This window comes from Topomyia yanbarensis, chromosome 2, assembly GCF_030247195.1.
Source record: "Topomyia yanbarensis strain Yona2022 chromosome 2, ASM3024719v1, whole genome shotgun sequence".
Taxonomy (NCBI): Eukaryota; Metazoa; Arthropoda; class Insecta; order Diptera; family Culicidae; genus Topomyia; species Topomyia yanbarensis.
In genome coordinates this window covers 21,675,838-21,701,066 of record NC_080671.1, presented here as the reverse complement: position 1 = coordinate 21,701,066, position 25,229 = coordinate 21,675,838, and the positions used below count along the sequence as shown (strand labels likewise).

Genomic DNA, 25,229 nt, shown 5'->3' with positions numbered 1-25,229 from the left:
ACAAACGTGAACATGCAATTGCAATCATCCACAAATACTTATGCCCGCGATCTCGCCAAAATTAAGGAGTTAGACCACTGTAGAACATGAAAAGATGGACGTATTTCAGAAATTTTTCTTGAAGCAATAAAGAATTGAATGAAGATCTTGTAAAATGTATAATTTATAATACTAGTTGTGGAGCACAACAATATTTTTTTAATTTTTTTTGACCATCTCTAGTCCCTACCCTCGGTCCTAGCTGCCTAGGCTCATGTTTTCAGTTGGGCAAGCAAAAAGAAATGACGCTCATATCCACTAGACGATACGTTTCATGGCGACATGACCGGGAACTCTAGTGGTATGTGAAAACTTACTCTCTTCTAGCATCTGAACCTAACATTAAAAGTGAGGTATCAGATTCACGTTTCGCTCGTGATCATTCAAGAATACGGGTGTTCAATAAAAAAATGAGAATGATTTCAATACCTTTCTGTAATTAAAATAAAGAGCGTAAATTTTTTCTCTCTCCAAGGAAATTGCTCTCTGGACTCCCTAGAAATGGATGGCATGTTTCTTTTCGCTCGGATGCTGTCAGCTCAATCGAAGATGGCGTCGAAACAGCAAGCACTCCGCGAGCGTGTTGTACGGTTTTACAAAACGCATAGTCATCGTGGAAACAAGTAGACTACTTTCTAGTTGAAAACGTGCGCGTGAGTACAGTTTACCGCATCCTGCCATCCCTGAGCGTAGAACGGAAGGCCGGTAGGAATCGTTGAAAAAGCTGTTCGACAACAAGGACGGAACGAGCGTGACGCCTGCCGAAAATATCTCTGCTCCCATACCTTGATTCACCGAACGCTTAAGATGGAGGACATCATCTGTCGGACGAAGACTCGGTCCCCCGAGTACACGGACGAGCTGATAGCCATCGTGAAATCGCAGTGCCGGTGGAGGACGAAGAACTACCGCGGGACGTCGTTCGTGCTGAAAGACGAAAGTTACTTTCCGCTCTCGAAGACCCACATTTCAGGAAATGACAGCTACTATACCAGCGACCCGTCGGCCACTCCCCCCCCCCCCCCGAAGTAAAATAAGTTTAAGCATAAATTTGAAAAAAAAAAAAGTTATGCTGTACATCGGCATATCGGACAGACCAATCAACAAGTGTACCAGGAGTAGTGTCTTGGGGAAATTCTTCTGTCGTTCTTAAAGGAGCATCATGCGGATGGGGAGTACGTCATCTGGCCTCACAAGGCGTCTTCCCATTACGCCAAGAAGATGCTGGAGTATCTAGAGCAGAAAATGATACCGTACGTGCTGAAAGACAGGAATCCGACCAACTTACCCCAGTGCCGTCCCATTGAGGATTTTTTTCGGCTCCCTCAGTGCCCTAGTGTATAAAAATAATTGGCGGGCCAAGAATACGAAGCAGTTGACCACAAGGATCCGGAATTGTATCCGGAAGAAGGACGTCAGTGGCTTCCAGCGCTCTTGTGAGAGCATTACGACTAGTTTGCGTCGTACGGCTGACGAGGGATCCTTCTCCAATATTCATTGACATTTTTTTTTAAGAATAAACATTATGTTTTAATAAAAAAATACTGAATTCGCTGAATTTTTTTTGTAACTACATGACTGAAAAAATTCTCATTTTTTATTGAACACCCGTTAAAATCGAATTTATGTACGCGAAGTAACAAACACGTTGACATACAAACGCTCGAGTCCTTCACGACCATCCACACACCCTTACGCCCGCGATCTCGCAAGCAGAACAGTACCCTAGTGCCTAAGCGAACGTTTTTGCACTTATAAATTTACAAACGCGCTCTCAAAAGTGAACCTACAAAGGCCCGTGTTAGAGCGAAAATGTATAGGGACCTTCGGAAGTCCCTATTCTCGGCCCTAGCAGTCTACGTTCATATCTTCAGTTGCACCAATCAGAAAAAATGACGCTCACTTCCGCTAGACAACACTCATCCCTACGCGATCGTAATGTTCCTACGCCCGCACATCTGCAGCGTACGCTCAAATATCACAAGCAGAATCACGGCCCGCTGCGATTGGCTTTAAGCAGTGTTTTAGTGGTTGACATTTCCCGTCTCGTCTACAATTGTAGTGAGTGATTCTGACAGGCAGCTTTTCCAAGAACCCAAAGACAGTCATTTATGCGGAGATTGATACGGAAGCGAAGTGAAAGCAGTTGACGTCACATCAAGCCTGATTGTGATGATGCGTATTTTTCTTATGAAATTGTCAACGGAAATAAAAGAAAATATCTAGCCTGGGATCAAATTAATGACCTCTTACTTATTAAGCCAAAATTATCAGTTATTTATAGTTGCTGTAGGACAAAATATCTCATTACAGACAAATTTATCTATTAGCCAGGAAAATTCAATCTATGCGAAAATTTCGGAGGGATACTAGTCAATAAAAAGACCTGTCCTAAATAATCAAAAGTTCGCGAGCACGTTTCTCGTGGACGCAAATTTCGGTTCGTGTAAACATCCCCGCGCTTTAGGCTCAGATTGAAACGACTGTAAAGTTTGTATTTTTAACGATGTTATTTCCAGAACGCGAGCAACTTGTTTTCGAGTTTGTGTTTTTGCCATGTTGATTTGCCTTTGGATTGTCTTTTGATTTTTAGTGGGTGGTAGGTACTTGAACTAAATAAATAATCAACAAAACCACCTATTGACCAACCAACCACCGGATCCGGGACAACGGGCTTGGCAGCACCTTAATTTCCGCGATTGACGAGAAAACGAGAACGGCGAAGTTGAGGTGAAAAAACACAATCCACCACATGCTGTCTCTTCGCTTTCCACCCACTACCCAACCGAAAACCCATGCCAAGTGGGATGACCCTAATGGCACTCTAATGGGTTATTTTCTCGTCGTCAGCTGACAGCGTTCTCTGGTTGTTTGTTAGCTTGTTTGTTCGTTCAAACCCCGGAACATGTTTGTGTTGCATTGTTATTGGTTTATTTCCATCATATGGTGATTTTTATGTTCCATCACTTTCCAGCAGTCATCCTTCTCACACCAGGCAAAGTGCATCCCGTCACTGTAAACAGTGTGATAGCATTCGCTTCCGTGAATGTTGCTTAATGCAAACTAATCTCATTATAAGGGTTATTCAGGTCGCTGCCTTCCGTTTATTCTGTCGACTTCTATATCCCCGGCCCCTGCTGCACGACCAGCGCGGTGGGGTTTCCGTCGATCGTTTGACCTGGTCCTAACCGAGTGAATCTGTGTGTGACAGAATGAGTGCAATATGCTAATTGGAGCGGTTTATGGCAATATAAGAACTAAGTAATCGCTGCTGTTGCCATAGCAGCACACGGGTACGACGAGTGATAATATAATATTGATACCGTTGCAACGGTACTATCAGGCAGAAAATCGTTTCGAAATAAAGTACTAAAGTTTTACTATGTTTGTATATATTTTTATCATGTTTTTTCACAAACAATCTTTATTTTCTCTGGCCCAATGTCATGTATGTTACTACACTCGCTTTCTCAACCTATTTATAGAGCAAAAATCAAGATTTCATTCAGGCGTAAATATAACACATCACACATGTCTCACATTAGCAATTAAAACTGAATGCAGCTGTATGCAGTTTGATATTATTTTGCATAGGGTAGTTTGTTTAGAAAGCCGCAATATTTGGTTCTTTATTCGACCTGCAATCAATTGATTGCGTACCGCAAGTTCACTTAGCACCATAATAATAATTGAATTGACGAGTTCAAATTAGAATCGTGCGCCTCAATTTGCACCCCACTAAACATTTGAGCCAATTTATTGAACACAGATAGCAGGCGCTGCTCAGCAGGTGCTGCTCTATTTACCGGGTTCAAATTTATAGTGTTGAAATGAGCTCACCACTATACTGCATCTGGGCAAGGTCAACCGGATGGATTACTATTTTCCAGATCCACAGAGAAAATGTGATGAGCAATTATAATAACATCGTCGTGTGTCAAATGAATTGCCACATGTGTGAAACATGTCGTTTCCGTACATCTAATCGTATGTGGAACACATTATTTCTTTTACTACATCTCTAGGTAAAAAAACGTAAACAAATTATTACGACTTTACTGGATGTGTCGGAATTTGAGATTGGTTCGACGCAAAAGAAAATAGTGAAAATATAGTTTTTTTGCAATTTCTACAAAAATTACCAGATTATTCTCTGCATTGAAGTTTAGACACTGCAAAAGGGTGCTATGATTAAAAATTGGTTAAACAAGAATTTATGTAATTCCAGGATTGTTACAGGAGATAACAAAATAAAAACCTGTTTTAATCCACCTAGTGGTGAAATTGTGTCTTTCTCATTTATCCAAACTATGATTTAATGGCTGGTTATGTTGAATATAACATTGTGGAAATGTCTATTACATTCTTATTACACTTGATGCGCATTGAGCATATATAAGTACACGACTGTCACGAACCTGATAAGCAACATGTCGACACTGACACATGAAAAAAAAATATAATATTTAAATAGCTTAATCAGCGTGAGTTCAATGTTGTCTTCATGGTATAGAATGATATTTAATTTTATTAGATAAATTTAGTGGGAGGGGGAGGATGCGTAGGGAATCATCGAACTTATTTTGGTTTACGGGGTGGATGAAGGGAATGCATGTAGGAGGTTGGTCTGAGGGGGTGGGGGAGGGTTGAGATATGAGAGGGGGGTTGAGAGGTAGAAAGTGGAGTGGTAGATGGAGGGTTCAACCCCGAATTTCATATTGTACCTTCCATTTGAGACTAGGTTAGTGAAATTTGGTTCAGTCATCACCTAAGTGGCTTTAGATCTGGCATTTGCCCGGAACCCCAGGACTTCCGAAATTATCGATAGTGGACAATACATTCCAATAATTTTTGATTCGTCATCAGTGATCTAGGCCTGCAAATTGAAGTAATTTGATGTTCATTTCAATAGATTTTGAACCTATGAGGTATTACGATTGTACCGGTTTATATGAAAAATTTCTATGTGACCGCCATAACCAACCTGTAACTCCGGAACCAAAAGTCAGAACTGAATGAAATTCAATAGCAGTTAATGGGAGTGCTATATCTTTTATTTGAAATCAAGTTTGTAAACATCGGTTAAGGGTTTGCTGAACAATAGGTGTGACATTAGCTCGGGAACTTGGCGAGTTCCCAGGGGGCATCAAGATCCGTAATAGGTGACCAATGTGGTCCAAATTACTTTAATTGGTCATTTGTGATCTAGACCCGCAAATCAAAGTAATGTTGAACGTATTGGAATATATATTACACCATTCAGACATCATAGGGTTACCAGTTTATATGGGAATTTGTTGTGTGACCACACTCTTTAACCCGTAACTCCGGAACCGGAAATCCGATCAACTAAAAATTAAATAGCGTCTTATGGGAGCGTTATACTGTTAATTTGAAATTTGTGCAAATCGGTACAGCCATCTCTGAGAAAATTGAGTGACATTATTTGACACACACATTCATACACACATACATTCACACCCAGACATTTTGCGATCTCGACGAACTGAATCGAACAGGATATGACACTCGGCCCTCCGGGCAACGGTTGGAAAATCGATTTTTGGAGTGATTGCATAGCCTTTCTTTATATGAAAAAGGCAAAAATCCAAATTTTAATTTTTGCCCCTGCTAAGCCGAATTGAAACTAAATAATCAGAAAGGTTATAAAGCTATATCTAGCGACTAAAGAAGAATATTTTAAGAGCTTCGGTTTATTAAAAAGAGAAAAAAAATATATGCCCCGACTTTGTCAATATCCCCGTTTTAACAGCCCAAAATTCACCAAAGGGCTCTTAAAAACGGATCCTCACTGTATTAGAATTGTCCAAAGTTGATGCAAGCAATTATGAAAATTCTGTTAGTTAACTTGAGTGCTTATGCTACAGAATTTGCGAAGTTAAATGCTGATGAAGTACTATCTCTGATAGTCGACACTAAGCTAACAAGGCATCAATACTTATTAATTTGCGAATAAGTAGTAGAAATAATAATACTTGGCTAGATTATAAAAGAAGCACTTTTTTCTAAAGATAAGTGTTATACCTAAATCGAAAACACAGCTAAGAAATCAACCAAATTGAGGCCAGCCCACTATGGGAAGGTTCCATACAAACAGGTGGCCAAAAATATGTTGTCTCATATTCTTTCGCGAAAACCTTGTTTGAGTTGTTAATAATGTACGACAGTCATAATGGACGTATCCAGGACTAAAATCCTTAAGGGGGAGGGGGAGGGGGAGAGGTGCGGGTTTGGTGTAAAGTATTCAAGGTGATTTTTTTTAAATAAGAAAAAGAGACACAGAGAACTTTAGTCAATCCAATCACATTCCTTATAATGATGCATCATTTGAACAATATTTTCTTAAATTTTAATTGGTCAAGTGACAGTGAATTTTCGAAGGCACCTCGAAAAAATACGGTATGCATTATAACTCAAAATCTACTAGGCCAATCGTTTCGAAATTTTCCACAGTTCTTCTTCACATCATTTTTAAGGTAACCTTTCGAATAAAATTATTATTATAGCTATTTTTACAAAAAATGTTAGTAGATTTTTAAGCGAAATTGGGACTATGTTGCTGCATTCATCAAAGTCTGAAATATTTGAAAATATCTTGCCGGTTAATGTGGCAATTGTATGGAAAATGTGTATCTTTTACTTCTTTATCCATATCTTGAAACTAAAATTCATACGGTAAACCGGACCTAGATGAAATTGTATATCACCCTTTGGAAAATCATTCAATATCAGTGTTAACACGCGCAAGTACACAGAGTGCGCGTCTCTTAGGAAATCAGGCGAAAGCGTATTTGAACACCAGCGCCTACTCGTTCAGTGAGCCATTCACGCGACTTCAGGAGGGCCAGATATAAAGTTTTCCAAAGTGTATAACTTTTGAACGTGTAATTATGGACAAACAATTTTACTTTCGTTTTGTAGATGAAACCTAGTCCTAATAGAATAATTGATAGTATAATTACAATTTTTGCCGATAGTGAAGTTACACGGGTTCGAAAACAGGCCAAAATTAAATCAAAATTAGCTACAAGTCTTTACACAGCATTCACAGCTATCTGGTCTCTTCGGAAAAGTTGTGTGTTTTGTGATGATAATAACCTTAGAACATTGTTAACGCGAAAAATCAGAAATTAAGAAGCTATAGGTAAAAATAGGAACTGAAGGAGTTCACCATAGAGAACTTCTCATAACTCGATTACTATGAGTGACAGAGACAACATGTCTTCTGCAAAATTTATAAAAATACTCTCCTCTACAACTTTGTCGAAGACAGCCAAGCGCTATCTCTTTCGGTTCAAAAGTTGAATTTTCTGTAGCCTACTACGACCAATTTTTTTAAAAAATAATATTGCCAAATGATGGCGATTTTTACACACACAAACATTGTAGATTATGTGAAATCGCTAATATGGACAGTTTTGACTCCAATGAATTAAGTACCTCAAAACGCTGTTTTGAGCCACTGCGCACCCTACCCATTTGAAGCCGTTGGTTAGAGCGGCGTCTGCCATCTTTGTTCAACTCATTAGCTTCAAAAGCCAGGACGACAATTGAGGTACTCGATTTGAGTTTTCATTGCGCCCAAATACGAGAGTTTCATCATTTTCAAGGCATTTTAATAGGGTGAAAAGAGGCACTTTACGCTACTCAGTGCACCTTGAGTGATACACTTAAAATAAACTAATACAATCAATAATTAGCTTAATCAAGATTAGTTCAATGTTGTCTTCCTGCAAACATATTTTGGCATGTGGGGGTGGGTATGTGAAGAGGGCGAATAACCCACAACCGAACCACCTTCCAGTTTATTTTGGTATGCCTAGTAATATAGTGGTGGTATAAAGATGTTAGGGTAAAGAGGGGGTATTAGGGATGAATGGGGCGATGGTCTAAGGGAGGTGTAATGAGGGGTGAACTGAGAGGTTTTTAGGCGTTGATAGTGGGAGCGGGGTGATCAGTGGGCAAACCCTCTCCGTACATCCCTAACTGCGCCCCTGTTAAAATCCAGAAACCCTATCTCAGTCGAAAAAAATCGCCAGGATTGGCTAGACGATTTTGAGACTGATTGCATAACCTTTCTGTATAATAAAGGCGAAAATGGTGAATTTGAAATCATAAAATTGAATTTTAATGTATGATGGGTGCAAAAACTACGGAATCTAAAGATAATCTTGGAGCATTCTCTGTTTCAAAACTAGAAGTAGCTTAAAATCTTACGAACTAATCGTTTGTCTTCTGCTAGCTGGAGTCGAACTTAGGCAGCATAACTACGAACCACTCAACTCTACCAACATGTATCCTGGCAAAGACAGACTTGTCCCTCTTTACCATGAGAACCGACATTTATCGGTTTTCATGGTAAAGAGGGACAAGTATGTCTTTCCGATCTGTATATTTCACATCCTTACTCTTATCTTACTATGGCTCCAAATTTTCATAACTTTCCCTACTCAGTAATCTCTCGTCAATTGAATGTGAATGTGATAATAACGATTTCGCGATATATTTTTTTGATAGTTTTAAAATCCTTTATCATCGACAACAGTGCCAATTTTTGTATACGGCAGCAAATTTAATCCCAAAAGCATTTTTTGCAATATCGTTCAGATCATCCACGCTCTCGTGCGCGCAAATGAATGCAATATTGACATAGTTGGAACGTAATAATAGCAACATATTCCACTGATGTGTGATATCACGCGCCGCCGACTACAGAAGCGAATCTAGCCATGAAGTAGAAAGAGGCCTAAGATAGAAACAAAAATAAACAAAATTGAACCATGACATGGCTATTTCACACAACGCTCTCTATAACCAATATGCGAATTTGGAATTCGGAAAGTCCAAGTTTATGACAAAATATATTTTACAGCCTTCTATATGTTTAAGACACTGTTTCAACGTATGTATGTAGGAATAATTTGCCGGTAACAGATGAACCCGCTGCACAGCAGTGAAAATCACAAACAAGTCCAACTTTTCCACCGACCGACGGGCGACGATGGGGGCGAGCTATTAATTGCTGGTTTCCACACGCAATATTCATTTGTTTTTTTTCGCTTGAAGCAGAAAGAGAAAAAAGCGTTCATCGGACAGCACATGTTGCTCTGCAATCGTAATGCGATATAAATAGTTTGTTGCCATGATACTGGATGCTAGATGCAAAACACGGTTCGCCGATAGCGATCCTGTATTCTATTCGTGTTAAGGGTCAAACAGAAGGCTCTGTTACTGACGTCAACGCCCTGTTTGAAAAGTCAGCAATATTCTTACTTGAAACAATACAAAAATGAATTGAGTATTAATTCCACTTACAAGCAAAGTTTATGTTAGTCAAAGTTTCCTTCTCGTTTCCGTCCAATTTAAAGCAATGAAAAAGTTTGTTTCCGCTCTGGTTGTAGTATCAACACCAAGGCTTTATTTTTGTTACTGTTTCTGATTTTCACCCTTTAACATTTAAAATACATACAAACCTTGAATCGCAGACCGAGCGCGCATTATTTATGTAAGGTGTAAGTGAATGCTCCGAGTGTTTACTAAACACTCGACGACTAGAAAAAAACGTTTCCATTCTAGCTGAAACAGTCTAATTTGAATTTCCATATGAAACATTTCTCGACGGAATTCTGCTTGAACACCTACTAAATAAACCCGAACATATTCGTTTTGATGTGCGATATGCGTGAGTGCACTTGTTTGTTTGCTGCCTATGTTTGCTTACACTTAATGCGTTTACAGCATTTACTTATTACTTATGCACTGGAATAGATTGCTGCCCTGACATATGTAGGTACAGCGGTTGTTCGGTGCGGAGCAGGAGTTACATATTGTACAAACGTTAACAGCAAAAATAAAAAGTTGCGCTGCGCTCGATCCACCGAAACAGGCAAACAATAACAAATCACAGAACGAAAATGGAAAGAGCGGCACAGCATACTGCCACTAATCGAATGAGGAGCGCATATGGTGGTTTGCACTTATGCATATGCCAATTATATGTCACAGTTTGTAAACTCGGCGGTTGCAGGAAACAGAATGGACGTCGTGGAAAAGTTAATTCAGGATACATAGTTTATATTCAAGCGTTGATATTTTGCTGGACGACGACCATCGATTGTTGGTTTTCTTAGTAGCAGTCGCGACTAACAGTAAGGGACCATTCATAAATTACGTGACGCTTTTAGAAGGTGGTATGACAAAATGTAACATGTTGTGACAGAACAGTAGAACAGTTCGGTACCAACAACCACGAGCAACAAGTCAACCAGTGATTAACTCCACGCTTTTTGACAAATTTCTTAACACCGAGTGATAATTTTTCCCTTTTCCCTCGGCGCGATTTTTAAAAACTCGTCGTTGCGCTTATCAATTTGGTGGAAATTATGGGGGATTTCCCATAACAAATTACCCAGAGAGATACAAAGTGCAAGACAAAAGAGCTCAGTTCAAATATCCCCGCATAATGGGCCGTTGATACCCGATGCGGGGCGTGATTAGACCAAAAAAGTGCGAATAAATGCAAGATTAGTGTTTCGGCTCGAATCAAAAATCTACGCGAAAAATAATCTCTGTTAAAATTGTTTTCTAGTTACCACGTGTTGCTAACCGGCCGGGGCGTAACTGGGGATCCGCCACCCTGTAACGTTTATTCGCATGACCTCTACCCAAGAACTTTGGGTAATTCTATTAGCAGACAAACTGCTGTGCAACTTATCGTCGCACACAACATTCCACGCAAGCCTCTCGCATTTCGTGCAATTGCTTCACTCCTTCCGTACAATCTCACACCGTATACCGTAATAGGAGAGGGCACCCATACCTTCTGTTCATAATTTTTCCCACACTGGTCAAAAATCTAAAGTGAGTGATGGATGTGGACACGCCACCCCCCGAAGAGAGGCCCTGCACTCGGCCACGCGATTTTTCCCTTCATGGACTCCGGCGTCCTGATCGATCTGCAAATATTATTGCAGCGAAGAACAACGAAGGGAACATTTAAATCTGACTCAACCTGCTCCACCTGCTGGTAAAAGAAGCGATCCGAACCGATACAAACAAATGTGTCTAGGCCACAAAGGAGGCCGGAAGGACCCAGTACGTCCTGCGTACAACCTCCATGAAGATTGTAAATAAACTACTCAGCATTAAACAATACTCGAACGGCCAACATGTCCAAATAATCTACCATCCCTCCCTAAACAAAACCCAGGGCCTAGTCTTTGACTCATACACAATCGACCTGTCTACCGATGAAATCCTGATGGCCCTCAAATAAACCGAAACAAGAAGAACCAAGACCAATTCAGCAACGATAAATCCAGAAGTCCAATTTCCAAAACAGGGTCCCTAGCAGGTAGTACAGATCCGGCAAATGATATCTCCGATGAACCTCTTTACCGAAGGGAGTGATTCTTCAGCAAAAAACAAGAATACAAAAACGGCAGCAACAAACAGCCCAGGCACACTAACCCCATACGGGAAAGTGCCGAGGCCATCAACGAAACCCCGGCGGCTGTTGGTGTTGGACCACTTGAAATCTCCCAGGGAAATACCATATAATAATAAACCGAGCACCTTAACTTCTGCCTTCTCACTCTTAACAGCAATCACTAGCGCCAGTCTGGTGGACTCCTCGGTCGTCTTTGGTGCTCGCACCACAATGAGCCACGCCGTAGCTCGACCGCCCACCAGAATCCAACAAACACAAACACCCAAATCAGCAATGACGGGGACGTTGAGCCACCAGGTGAGCCGACCCCCAACTCCATTACCACTCTTACCACCCAGCCTATCCACCGGTCAACTGGGCTCTCCCGAGCAACCTTCACCCGGAGGCCCCAGAGGACCACAGCCGGCACGCCATACCAACAAGAACCCAAACCAACGACCGCTAAGTCCAATCCCTGGATGCTCTTGGCACCCGGTTGCCTTCAGACCCAGATCAAGCCACAACCGACTTCATGTACCCCTTGCCGTATCTCCCACGGTCACAACAATAACATTAAATCGCCCCACAACAGAAAAATACCCAAAACTGGCAGCTGTTCACACAGTGTAACAGTCTGACCCTGTCCGCGGATGTACCCCAACGAGCCTTCAGCGGCTGCTGGAGCTGAGGGCCAAGCTACCCCGCGGGTAAGTCCATCCATTCAACTCAAAACCCAAGAGAAGCTCAGCGCCCCTGACTTCAATCCAGAAAAAGAACCATCAGCCGACACGCGGTCGACCACCCGCCTCGTAAAATGGACCTTCCCGGTGGTCCACAACACCACGAAGGACCACTATCGAAACCCAACAAAAAAGAACACACACAACTCACGCGGACCCCTTGCTACACCCATCGCGGTCACTGGATGGGAAGTCGGCTTATCCAATCGAGCTCTCACCCCAAAAACGGCAAACAACGAAAGAAACCAGGACTGACAACCAACTCCACTCCCACTTCCCCTGTACAGAGGGACAACAGATGAACTCTCGCAATACAATGGAACCTGAACGTTCTCAGAGGACTACTATGCCTCGCTTTGCAGGAAACGCACATCAGAGACATCACCGATCCCTCGTCATGATTCCGTAAGAAAAACACGTAGGAATCGAGCAGTGGAGCGAATATGTTTCAGACCATCGGTGTCGGTATCAGATTCACGGTCCGCGCACGATCATCCAAGCACCCGCGCCAATATGCGAAAGGCACACTGTTATAAAATAGAAAAATACACACTAGCACACGCGACGTACAAACGCCCACGCGATCGAACACATTAACGCACAAACGCTCGAGCCCCTCGCGATAATCGTTTGTTGTGATTGAATCGAAATTAGTTTTATTTTGATTGTTACGGTTATTTTTTGACTTTCGCTGTTTTGTATAGTGAAAAATACCCGCTACCGAGTTTGTTTTGCATTCTCCATAGGTACCAGCACTACTATTTTGTTCGTGCCGTATAGTGCTAACGTAGGTAGCAGAGAGGGACTAAAACTAGGTAGCAGAGGCTGTAAACTGCCGATTAATGATTTCCCGATGATTGGATATGTTCAGTCATGTTTCTGGTAAATAAGAACACTTCGTTGAGAGTCGAGTCAAAAAATTTCGAATCGCTTATCAACGAGGTGCTGTTTTATGCTAGTAAATATTACATAAGCACTTGTCAGTACGGATTCTTCCCCAGTCAATCGGTTGAGACGAATCTAGTTAGCTTCACATCGTATTGCACAGAAAAATATCCAATGAACTCCAGGCGGACACGGTCTACACTGACCTTACGGCCGCTTTCGATACTGTTAACCACGAGATACTGCCAGCAAAGCTTGATAAATTAGGATGTACCACGGGATTTTGTTACTTACTGCGATCCTACCTTGTACACTGCGAGGTCGTCGTTCAAATTGGTGACAAAGTGTCTGAATTCTTTTCTAATAATTCCAGAGTTCCTCAAGGTAGTACACTAGGTCCGTTACTATTTTCATTGTTCGTCAATGATGCGGTCTTAGTTTTAATTGCTGATGAATTCTTGTCATAAGGAATGAAGCCTATTGCCGTGAGTTACAGTATCTCATCGATACATTTTACTACTGGTGTCAAAGAAACATATTGATTCTTAGTGTTGCGAAATGTTTTGTCATCAGTTTTCATCGTACAAGGGACATGCTTAAGTTCAACTACAACATTGCTGGAACTCAGCTGCACGTAAACGACCTAGGCGTTATTATTGATGAAAGGCTTACTTATACCAATCACTTATCAGCGACTATTGACCAAGCGAATTGATTGCTGGGTTTTATGTTCAAAATATCCTGTGAATTTCGGGATCCTTTGCGTTTCAATGCACTATATTGCTCACTGGTGCGTTCGCAGTTGGAATTTGCAAACATTGTCTGATGCCCTTACCATGCAACGTGGAGTGAAAGAATTGAAGCTGTCCAGCGTAAATTTTTACGATACTGTTTACGTCAATTGCAAGCTATTAGGACTACATACTTTGCAAGAACGTAGCTACAATTGTAACTACCTTCGTTACCGCCCGCTCAGTAGCACGGAAACTCTACCCTAACCCCAGGGTCGGCACAACCCTCGCCGTGTGGTTTCTCAATGTGCAAAGGGGGAAAATCACCTTTTTGATCCTAACCGTCGTTTTATTTGGCACTCTAACCTGAAGGTCCCTAACGTCCCTAATACCCTACTAAAAATCACAAAGAAATTGACTTACGCTTGTAGGTGTGTAAAGTGTAGGGCCCGTTGCGCACCTGCCGCTGCCGATGTCCTCTACCGGTGACTGTAACTCGAGCCAAGGCGATCTTCTTCCGGATCCCTGCTGGTCTAATGGAAGTCGTACGTTCTGGAACTTGGACGCTCAACCGCGTCGAATCGGATGGCCGGTTGTCGACTCGTTGACGGAAAAGCACGTGGGTTGGCCTCCCGGCCTTCGGAGAACGTCGTCACTGGTCTCGATTCGAAATATGACCCGTAGTTGACGATACTGCGAACGTTGCGAAACCTGATTGATTTCGGTTGCATCGACTTTAACAGTTTAGTGGGTTTTTACTTTATTGCCACCAATCGATGATAGCGAGTTTTACTTATAAACTTTTTTCCGAGAACAGAGTCCAAGTTTTTTTTCGTGTGGATGGTTTGCTGTTCCAAGTCCAAGTGACGATCGGTCGGTTGCCGAGTTTCCCGGAACCCTGCCTCCGATTTCCAATTGTTCAGCCGTGGTTACCGAACTCAACTTTAGTTCTCTGGAGTATGGGTGTTGGTGGGTGTTTGTGGCGTGTAGTGTTGTATGAGCTGAATATAAATCCTAGTTTGTGTAGAGTTTTTCAATTTGATCGTTGTGCCGTCTAGCTAGCTAAAGGTTATTTTAATACTTGAATTTTATGCATGTTATTTTAAATTTATTTTATTATTATTGATTTTATATTTGACTTCTAAATCTAATAGCTCGTTTTAATATTTATTTTAATCCTATCTAGCTAAATAATATTAAGTGATTTTTCCCCATATATATTTAAATTAATCCGTAGGGTCATGATAAAGTACAGTGAACCTGCGAAAAGTGAACGAAAGGTCACACAATTTGCCAGCCATTTTCTTATCAAAGTTTATGCTGGCTGAGTACGATGTACCCGATCTCCTTGGACAAATCAACCTCTACGTTCCAACCCGAGTTCTTCGCCTTCGAACATTGCTACACATCGAAATGCGTAACAATAACTATGCAGCCAATTGTACGATTATAGCGATGGTTCGTCGCTGAGTTTGCCGAGCACTTCGATTTCGATACCAATTCATCATAATTTCGTCACCGTTTGCTGTTAGGTTAATTATTTTTAGTTTAGTTAATTAAGGCTTATTGTCAGTTGAACACAAATGTATAAATACAAATACAAATAATGTATCGATTTTGTTGGCTATTTTCGGCAAATTTGAGACTAAGAGAAACGAAAGCAATAAAATTGAAAGACGGATAGGTATTCTAGAGCGAATCAGTTATAAACTTAGAACGGAAAACTAGAACTAGGCAGGCTCATATGGGCATGATCGAAAGGAAATGTGAAGAATTCTTTGCCTTCTGCAGAGTAGGAGTTGGGCGTTGCACCCAACCGCATGGTCTATGGTAGAACATAACTCATCATCATGTTTTACCGCCGACGCCGGCAAAAAATTCTTCACAAATCCTCGCCTAGAACTTGGGTGCAACGCCCAACTCCTACTCTGCAGAAGGCAAAGAATTCTTCACATTTCCTTTCGATCATGCCCAATGAGCCTGCCTAGTTCTAGTTTTCCGTTCTAAGTTTATAACTGATTCGCTCTAGAATACCTATCCGTCTTTCAATTTCATTGCTTTCGTTTCTCTTAGTCTCAAATTTGCCGAAAATTGCCAACAAAATCGATACAATACAATGCGGCAATTAAAACATAGTAACAAATACAAATAATGCACGCAATCGTGAAGTCCCTATGCCCGCACATATCTGATCTGTTGTATAAATATCACATTCAGAATCACGGCCCACTGCATTTGGTCTTAAGCAGTGTTTTAGTGGGTCACATTTTGCGTCTCGTCTGCAATTGTAGTGAGTGATTCCCTACCGAGATCCTAGCTCTACAGCTACAGTAGAACAAAAAAAATGTTACATGGAGGAGAGGGATTCAATGTTGGACAATTTTTGCATTACGTAATTTATAAATGGTCCACAAACTTTATATAGGCAACATTACTTCATACTTGACTAAAAAAACAAGAAAGAAAAATATTAGAGCTCAGAGGTGCATAGAAGCAAATCCGTTGCGATTTTTATGCTGAAAATATCACCAAAAAACCTAATTTGCCTTGTAATGTTGATATATGGTTTGAAAACGACTATTAAATATCATGAACAAGCACTTCCATGAGTGTTACTTATTAAACGTAACGGGCAAATCTTCAAATAAAGTCGGATTTCGTGTTTCTACTTAGTCTCATCAGTAGCATCGTTTAAGTTAGGTATTGCTCGAATATATCAGAAGTATTCATTGTAGAAATTAAAGACTGAAAAAATTTAAAAACTTATATTCGTTTTAACAGAAGAAATCTATCCCCGTCACTGGCACAATCTAAAACCAAAGGGCTAAATAACGTGAAAATTTAATATACTTGTTTCTCTCAATTGTTATCCAAACAATTTAATTACATTCCGTCCAAGCTTATAGCCGCTACTAACCGCTATTTGATCAAATCACAATAAATTATCCAAATTAGTCCTAATCATATTAGCTAGTGATCAGTTAACTGCCGGTCTCACCGCCATCAGGGAATAGTTTACGGAGCAGGGAGGGAATCATTTTGACACCGGGTGCGAACACCCTAGATTTTTCTCTATACCGAGCCGACCATCCAATTTAACATCGATATGATTATTAATTTAGTTCTCTAAATGAAAGACATTCTTTTTCCACGTTCCTCTTTCAGATTGATCCGGACTACCCATTGAAGCACACCCAGTGTGTGAGTGTGTGAGAAAGAAAGAGAGAGAGAGAGGAAGTGTGGCAACGAGAGGACCCACCACAGTCCTCGAAAATTTTAAACAGATTAAGCTCCACCATTTGGGTGACACAATAGAGCGCGATGCAGTGCGGTGTTGAAACCATGAATGACTGTGAACGATCGCCGGGTCGCACCGGCCTAAGGGTCAATTTTACCGAGAAGGGTGAGGTGAAGGAGCGCCGGGAGAAATTCCTCACCGCTAAGTACGGTTCGCATCAGATGAGTCTCATCCGGAAGCGGCTGGCGGTGGAAATGTGGCTGTACGATGAACTGCAGAAGCTGTTCGATCCCCCCGTAAGTGACGCGACCGTCTGCTCGGTGGTGTGTCTTTCGGTTTTATTAATTGATACATTTTGTTTCCCCTCGTTCCACAGACGGAAGCGATAGATGTAGATATCGACGAAATCCTCGACATGGACACCGATGACATCAGAAGATCTCACTTATTTGTAAGTAACTTATAAATGCTAGGATAAGAAAGGCAGTAAAGTCGTTAAAGTTCTAACGATAAAAACTGTACCATTACAGTGAGATAAAAAGTTTCCGGAATTGTGTATTCTCATCAAATAATAAGATTTGTTATCAATCACATTATGCTCAATCATTGAGTTACCAAAAGATAGATATGGAAAAACTTTGTGTTCTATCGTCCGCTTACAAGAAGCCGTGTCCGACGGCAGTATTTTCAGAGTGACAAATGTCATGAATTAAATTGGATCACTCGGAATTCAAAGTTATCGCATTTTCTCTAATAGTAGTGGAGTAGGTAGACCCATTCGAGATAGAAAATGAAAGTAATTTTATGTCGCTCTTTCATCGACCCACGCGTAGGAGGCGCTGGATATACGGTTTAGCATTTCTTAACGATTGCGCCGTTTGTTCGTTTATTATTCTCATTGTCGCTGTCTAGAGTCACTTATATGGTTTTAAATATTTGTTCTTATAATTCACGCGGCGTCGTCAATCGTGTGTTAAACTTTTGTTTCAAATTAAAGGAGAGGTACTTATTATCGTCTAATGTGGCAGTTCATGTTGGGGTAACTCGCCACATGAATTTACAGGAATCTATTTATTGTATTCTAAAGCCAAATTGCTTTAAATGATCTGGTACTTAAATTATTTCAGAAAACAAAAACTTATCTTAGCCAGACATCATTGATCCGCAATAGGAGAGCAGAGCCTACCAAGATATAGACTAAATAAAAACGATCCAACAACGGTGCGTCGTGATACAAGGCTGAACTGCTGACAGTCAGTCGGTGTGAATGACAGCCCGTATAGATGGTGGGGCAATAATAGAATTTCTGTTTGTTGTTGGTGAGTCAGTTCCTCCTCTAGCCCGTATCGGATGTACGCCAAGTTGTTGCGTTCTTTTATTGTCCACCCCAGACAGGGCACATTGTTTGACTTTTGTGTGCCGAAGATCACACGAGCGAGATGAAACCGGTGCCAAGAAGAATGGACGACTCCTACGATCTGAAATGCGTCGTCGGGGACGACGCAAATCACATCACATGGCACTTGCGGTCAACGACTTTTCCTATTTGGGGCTTGCTTCGATCATCTCCAATTCGCTATAATGATTTAATATTTATAACGTGAACTTTAGAGCTCAAGTTGTTGACTCCAAGAGAGGTTGTAAATTGTTATGCTTTTGCATGAACTATTTTTAGCAAAAAGTCAAAATAGCCTAAAGAGTTAGGAGGCGAACCGAATGCTGTGTCATTAACAAAGCGACAAAGCCCGATTTGAAGAGTATAACTTTTTAGGAAAATATGTTCAAAGGAGGACACTTTTTTCTATAGGTTTATTTGATACGGCTCAATGCGTCAGCACAACTGAGCCGTGGATCAGTTGTGTTTACGATAAGTAAAATTAAAAGAAATACTAAGAATGTCTGTCTACCAGATCTTGTTGACGCAGTTTGCTGCTGCGTGTTGAGATCCTTTTCCCTGGCGGTGAAGCATTAGTTTCATTATCTGTCGCAGCTTGTCTGCCTTCTCTCGCGTTATCGTTCCAGTCCTTGTCATCGTTACTGCTTTCTTGCTGTTCACGGTCAGAGTTTCACTGTTGTAAATCCATCTTCATGGATATTTACTTCTTTATTGATGATGCTAGTTGTTGTTGGTTTGGGAGTGGTTGTCGTGGTCGTTGTGCTTGGCTGTAGTAGATGAGCTCGGACTAGTTGCTTCAGCGCATGTTTTTCCGTAGAGCGTTATTTGGTTACAGAATTGGCATGTAGAGGTCTGCCCGAGATGTGGGATCTGCGTTGTTTGCTTATAGGTTACGCGCATTCGATAGTCATGGAAGAAGGTATTGGTCACTCGCATCCTCACAATACGAACGCCGTTGGCAATACCGGTGAAAAATTTTCTTCAAGTGTCATTCGTAATAGATTCCACTCCTTCGAATTGCGACATTGTTTGATGTGATCTTCCTTAGTGCGTGGTGCCAAATCATGGATACGAACATCCACCATGCCATTTTCCATATACACGGGGATCTTGATTCCAGTGTTATTAAATTCGACCTCGTGTTGCATGTTGTTCTTTGCAATGCAGTTTCCTGCCTGTGCCAAACTTTTAAACGTAATCAAAACACAGCTGGTGTAACTGAATGTACTAACTTCCGCGAGATTAAGCTCCATTTTAACTGGTTGTTCCATCTCCTGAACTGTGGGTCGGGTTTTCTTAAAGTCGATCGAAATTGTGTTATTCCGTAGCACGGGTACTTTTGTTTCCTTTGCCAGACTCATTTCACTGCGTAGCTAAGGGCAACGGTACAATACTGTTTGTGCACAGGATATAGAACAAAGCACTGGTTTGCTTCACTGGTGCCTATAGCGTAGCGATTTTTTGCTTCTACTTTATGCGAGGTCAGAAGATAGACTGAAAAGTGGACATTTGCCATTGTCTTTAGAGTCGTATCAAGCCATACATCGCCGTATATGATGAACACTAGTCTGGTTCAAGTTTTGACTTTTAGCTCCACCAGGCTCTACTGATTCCTTTTATGGCCCTTAGTAGTTGTGCAAATTTTGGTACCGATCGGTTGTGTCTACGGACCCTCCAAAAATTTCAAAGTTTATATGAAAATTAGTATGGAAAATCGGTTAAAATTGAATAAACATTCTTAAAAAATCACCACATCAATCAATTCATGAGAACACATGATATTTCTAAAGGTATTCTTCTACTGAACACATTCGTGGAACATTATAATTTGGTGAAAATTCGTTGAGAAAAGTTATTAACTAAAGAAGTAGCATGACTTCAAAACAAGTGGATTTTATTATTAATCATAGCAACCCTGTTTGAATAGCTCCATCGTTATACAAGTGTATAACGATGGAGCTATTTGACTTGCCACCCACCGCTCGCGTATGGCAGATGCAGCTATTCAAACAGGGTTGCTATGATTGATAATAAAATCCACTTGTTTTGAAGTTATGCTACTTCTTTAGTTAATAACTTTTCTCAACGAATTTTCAATAAACTTACAGTATTCCATGAATGTGTTCAGTAGAAGAATACCTTTATAAATATATAGTGTTCTCATCATTTGATTGATGAGGTGATTTTTCAAGGATTTATTTTAAATTTTAACCGATTTTCCATACTAATTTCCATCTAAACTTTGAAATTTTTGGAGGGTCCATAGACACAACCGATCGGAACCAAAATTTGCATAATTACTAAGGGCCATAAAAGGAATCAGTAGAGCCTGCTGGAGCCAAAAGTCAAAAATTTAATCAGTCTATTGAACACACTCTAGCCATACAAACTTATGCTATAACAATTAGTGAATATATTGATTTAAAAAAAGAGTGCATCGGTTATCATATCAGATAGTTCAACCGTCGGTGGTCGTCACCGCATTCAGGTTGTCCATTCCGTTCACGTGGTCTGTGCATTGTTTCCTGTTCTACCTAAGAGATCATGACGCCGATGCTGTAATTAAATAAAATGGTTTCAAACTTAAATACCCAATAAACCGGACATTGTGTTCCGAATTCTTCTCATCAGTAGCTAACAGACCGACTTAGGGCCGATTTTTTCACGCACGCTTCACTTTAAATTCAGGTTTAACGCATCGTTGAACCTGGTTTAAAAGTGAAACGTAGATGAAGAAATCGGTCCTTAGTCCATTAGCTAGTCCCTGCTAGTCGGGACACACATCCCGGTTAGTAGAGAGGTTCTGGTTTACCAATAAGACCATAGCGAAATGTAAACCTTTTAGGCTAGTAAATCAATGTGCTGTTATGCTGCATGCTAGTTTCTCCATAAGTAGTTTCAGTGTTTACGCCTCATTCATTCACTTCCAATCTGACTGAAGTTTCACGCGGAATCGAATGCTTTAGTGCAAAAGAAATATACATTCATTTACCAACCAAAGCATTCACTTCTTGTATGTAGACAAATTGAAGACAGAATATTTACATTCTTTACATTTTCGAGCATGAGTGAACTGCGTAATCTATATCTGGTGCATTTTCGCTCGATAACCCCTTTCGAAGCCATCATATAAACAAAATTCTGTTTGCTTCTGAAGTTGAATTTAAATCGAAAATACCTGAATCTGAATGAATGCGCTGCCGCGAACGAATAAATGGCTCACGAAAAATTCCAATCAGTGCAGCGGCCATGAATTGAATTTTGTTACTCTTTCAAACTCACCCGAGGATGTCAATTTTTCTGAGCTCTGCCCCTAACTCACTGTCTTCTTGATGGTCCGAAATGCGAATTTGCGGAGTTTTCTTTTGTCCGATTCTTTGATTACCGTTATTAATGGAGCCCATAAGGAATTAAGGAAATTTTGTTTCCGTAGAATTATTTGAACTATCAAAACGTTGATTCTAGTGAATTTTATGTGAAACAAAAAAATGGAAGGTAGTAAGAATAATGTTTTTTTTTTCTTTCAGAGCCTACTGTCCGCATGTAAACGACCTCCCCAAGACATATCGGTAAGTTATTTTAGCCTTGTCCTGATAGACCTCATATTACAGTTAAAATTAATGGTGAGAATATCGATCACGTTAGTGCAATAAAATATTTTGATCACAAGTTAATATGGACGCCTTAAAATTTTTCCCCAATAACTTGTATGCCATTACCACAAAATCTTTTATCCCGATTTCCATTGCCTCAAGTTATTTAGAATTCCATGATTACCAAGAGGAATCAGTAGTAGTGATGCCTTTTTTCAAATTGGATCTAAATGTACAATTTAACGGTACTTCAATGATCTAGTAAATTTTACTATGTATGGATTATGCTTATGTGAAAAATTCAGATTTCTTCGGATTTTTTTTAATTGCTTACTAATTCAATGGAAAATATGGCAATTTAATGTTTATGTTTCTTTATTGTAGAGTGAAAAATAAATCACGACCATACTGCTGAAGTGATCGTCATTTAATGAGGTTTAATTTTCTTAACAATGCCGTAGCAGTCCTAGAACACGTTCCTGTTCTCGTTAAGCGCGCGTGCTGTTCTTTGTGCAAACACGCAAGTGTGCCTTAGACTGCCATGAAAAATAATGAATTTTTGAAAACTTAATCGGCCCACCCCTGAGTCGATTCCTAGTCCCACCAGGAGTACTTGCATCAAATTTGAATCAAATCGGACAAGTCTAGCTACCGGACCAACGTGCCTGAAGTTTGAATGGTATTTTTCGACAATTTACATGGAGAAAACCCATTAGCTCGCAATTTCGCCGCTAGGTGGCAGTGCATGCATCGTATTATCACTGTAAGTGAAAATAAGAAAAATAATTTAGTTGTCTACAACTTTGTCGAAGACTGCTGGTCAATCCGGCTTTATTAAAAGATTTCGTATGTTTCCTTTTCGGAATGATGAACAAAAGGAAAAAAAATATTAAAATTAAATTAAAATACTGCTTGAACCCTTTATTGACTTCTAATCGAAGACTGCATATCAAGAAGACTGGCAACTCTGTCCAGAATCTGGAGACAGTAACAAAATCGCCACTTGCGGGTAAAGGTGGTACTTCCAATAGTGATGCACACACACATATACACTTTTACATTAAGCTTCCTACCTTCATACAATAGAGGTGCAGTAACTTCTGTCGCTTCTCGTTTGTATGTTAATATGTAGTCTTCTCTTCCAATGTATTGTAATGAATATCCTTAAAAGAATTTTGCTCTCACACGATATGAATAATGTTTTATGAAAATTATCTTTAGTAAGTCTCGAACAGAGGTACCTTGCCTCGTCCTTCACGATAAATGCGCTGCTTTTGCTGCCTGGGATATACTGCATATGTTCGAATGAAATTAAATATGCCGAGTATAACGTATGCAGACGACCCACTTAATTTTATACCTGACCGCATACACCGAACAACCTGCTCTCCTTCCCTCCTTATCTATTCGATGGAAAGTAAACCGATGCTGTTTACATGGATCTAGTTGCTGCCAAGCTAGAACGGAAAACTTCTTCCATGGCTTCGTTCCCATCTTGGTGGTAGGCAACTTCCCATTTGCATTAAGGACCGTTAATCTGCACTATTTCACGCGACATCCACCATCCCGCAAGGAAGCCATCACGGCCCACTAATATTTCTCCTCTATTTTAATGCAGTCACTACAAGAAAACAGATCGTAAAATTAACAGTCGAAATAGTGGGAAGAAACCTTATGAAAAAATGTCCCGTCTACTAGTTCGATTCGAATCTAGCATCCTTAACAACTAAGGCGCTAACGCATTACGCTATGCTGCAGTACAACTGCAACTGTGCATCTGCAATAGTGTGAGTGTTAAAGTCTCTCAGATGACCAGATCATACGAGTGATCATAAGCGGTACTCTTTTACAGGCAAACTCCATCAGCCTTCCACTCAAAAGTTTTCGATCTTTTTTCTACCCTGTTTTCATACTGTGTATAATGAATATTATCAGTAATCCTGCATGTGCCCCGCCAACTCATTCGTCTTACTGACATAAGGATGACTGGATCGAGGAGTTCGTGCGTGAGTATAGATGAATCAATGGCACATTTCAACGAATGCTTACAGTTACTTGCTTGGTGGTTAATATTTAACCAATTATAGTTTAATATTGCTGTGGATAAATACTTGCTTAATTTGGTGTTCCCGAAGCTAAAGAAGTGATACTAATGATCGCATTAGTAAAATGAAATATTTTGAAGTAATAAATGATTACCGTGGTCTTCTGGCGCCCTTGACGCAGTCTCAGTTTTGCAGTTTTGCGACATTTGTCAACGCTAGTAGGGCTGTCATGGAGTATGCCGCGGTGAATATAAAGTTAAGTATCTATAACAATAACTATCTATTACTCAGAAATATTCACCCAGATAAGTTCAGAATTAAACTGACCTTAGTTAAAAATTATTCGCTCCAACAATCTCCCTGCTTAAAATGTCAAATCATATTGTCATGAAAACTAAATGACCCTCCTAATCTTACGAAAATTAAATTACCCCCTTGTGAATAGTATAAGATAGCTATAAAATCTCCTTAGTTTCATTAAAAAATCAATATGTAATCCAATAGTTTTAAATTACTTATGTAAAAATTAAATGTAAAACAAAACAAAATTGGCATCTTTAAGCTAACGCAAACGTGCCTTATCAAATAAACGAATTGAATGAAAAAAATAAGTTCAGAATTGTGATATTCTAATATTCTATATGAAGCAAGCAAATGATATTATTAGCAACAAGCCGACTGCTACGTCTACATGTCCGCTCACAAAGTGTAGTTCGACGGTGTAGTCACCGATGCGAGTTTTTCATGCAAGGATCTACTGAAACAGGGCTGTTTCAAGAACCCCTTGTTCCAGTGAGCAAAAATTTTGAATGGCAATTGCACTGGACGGGACAAAATGGTGTCTCTTTTCAGACACGTGTCGGTAGACTTTTGGAGGAATCAGGAATAAGAATATATTGGCTCAAATGGCTCATTTCCCGCATGTAGTTGTGGATTTGTGCCTTGTCATATCTTCTCATGGTTTCCTGACCGGATGGAAAGGAGAAGGAGGAGGGAGGAAGTACAATTGGAAGGGTGGGAAAAGTCCCAGCCCAAAAGCAAACAGCAGGTAAGTTAAGCTCACAAGCAGTTAAAATCGCCTGCGAGTAAGCCTAAAGTGCATTACCGCCGGGC

At 40.4% G+C, this 25,229-nt stretch overlaps 1 protein-coding gene across 3 annotated transcripts in view; it reads left to right on the top strand.

Annotated features, from left to right (window-relative positions):
• Positions 1 to 25,229, top strand: part of LOC131684118 (protein phosphatase 1 regulatory subunit 14B) — a 214,532-nt gene that overhangs the window by 183,945 nt on the left and 5,358 nt on the right. For all 3 annotated transcript variants that reach the window (XM_058966688.1, XM_058966687.1, XM_058966689.1), the window contains 3 exons: positions 17,010 to 17,378; positions 17,459 to 17,533; positions 22,006 to 22,047. In XM_058966688.1, the coding sequence (XP_058822671.1) occupies positions 17,166 to 17,378; positions 17,459 to 17,533; positions 22,006 to 22,047 (330 nt within the window). In that variant the 5' untranslated portion in view covers positions 17,010 to 17,165. The remainder of the gene's footprint in view (positions 1 to 17,009; positions 17,379 to 17,458; positions 17,534 to 22,005; positions 22,048 to 25,229) is intronic.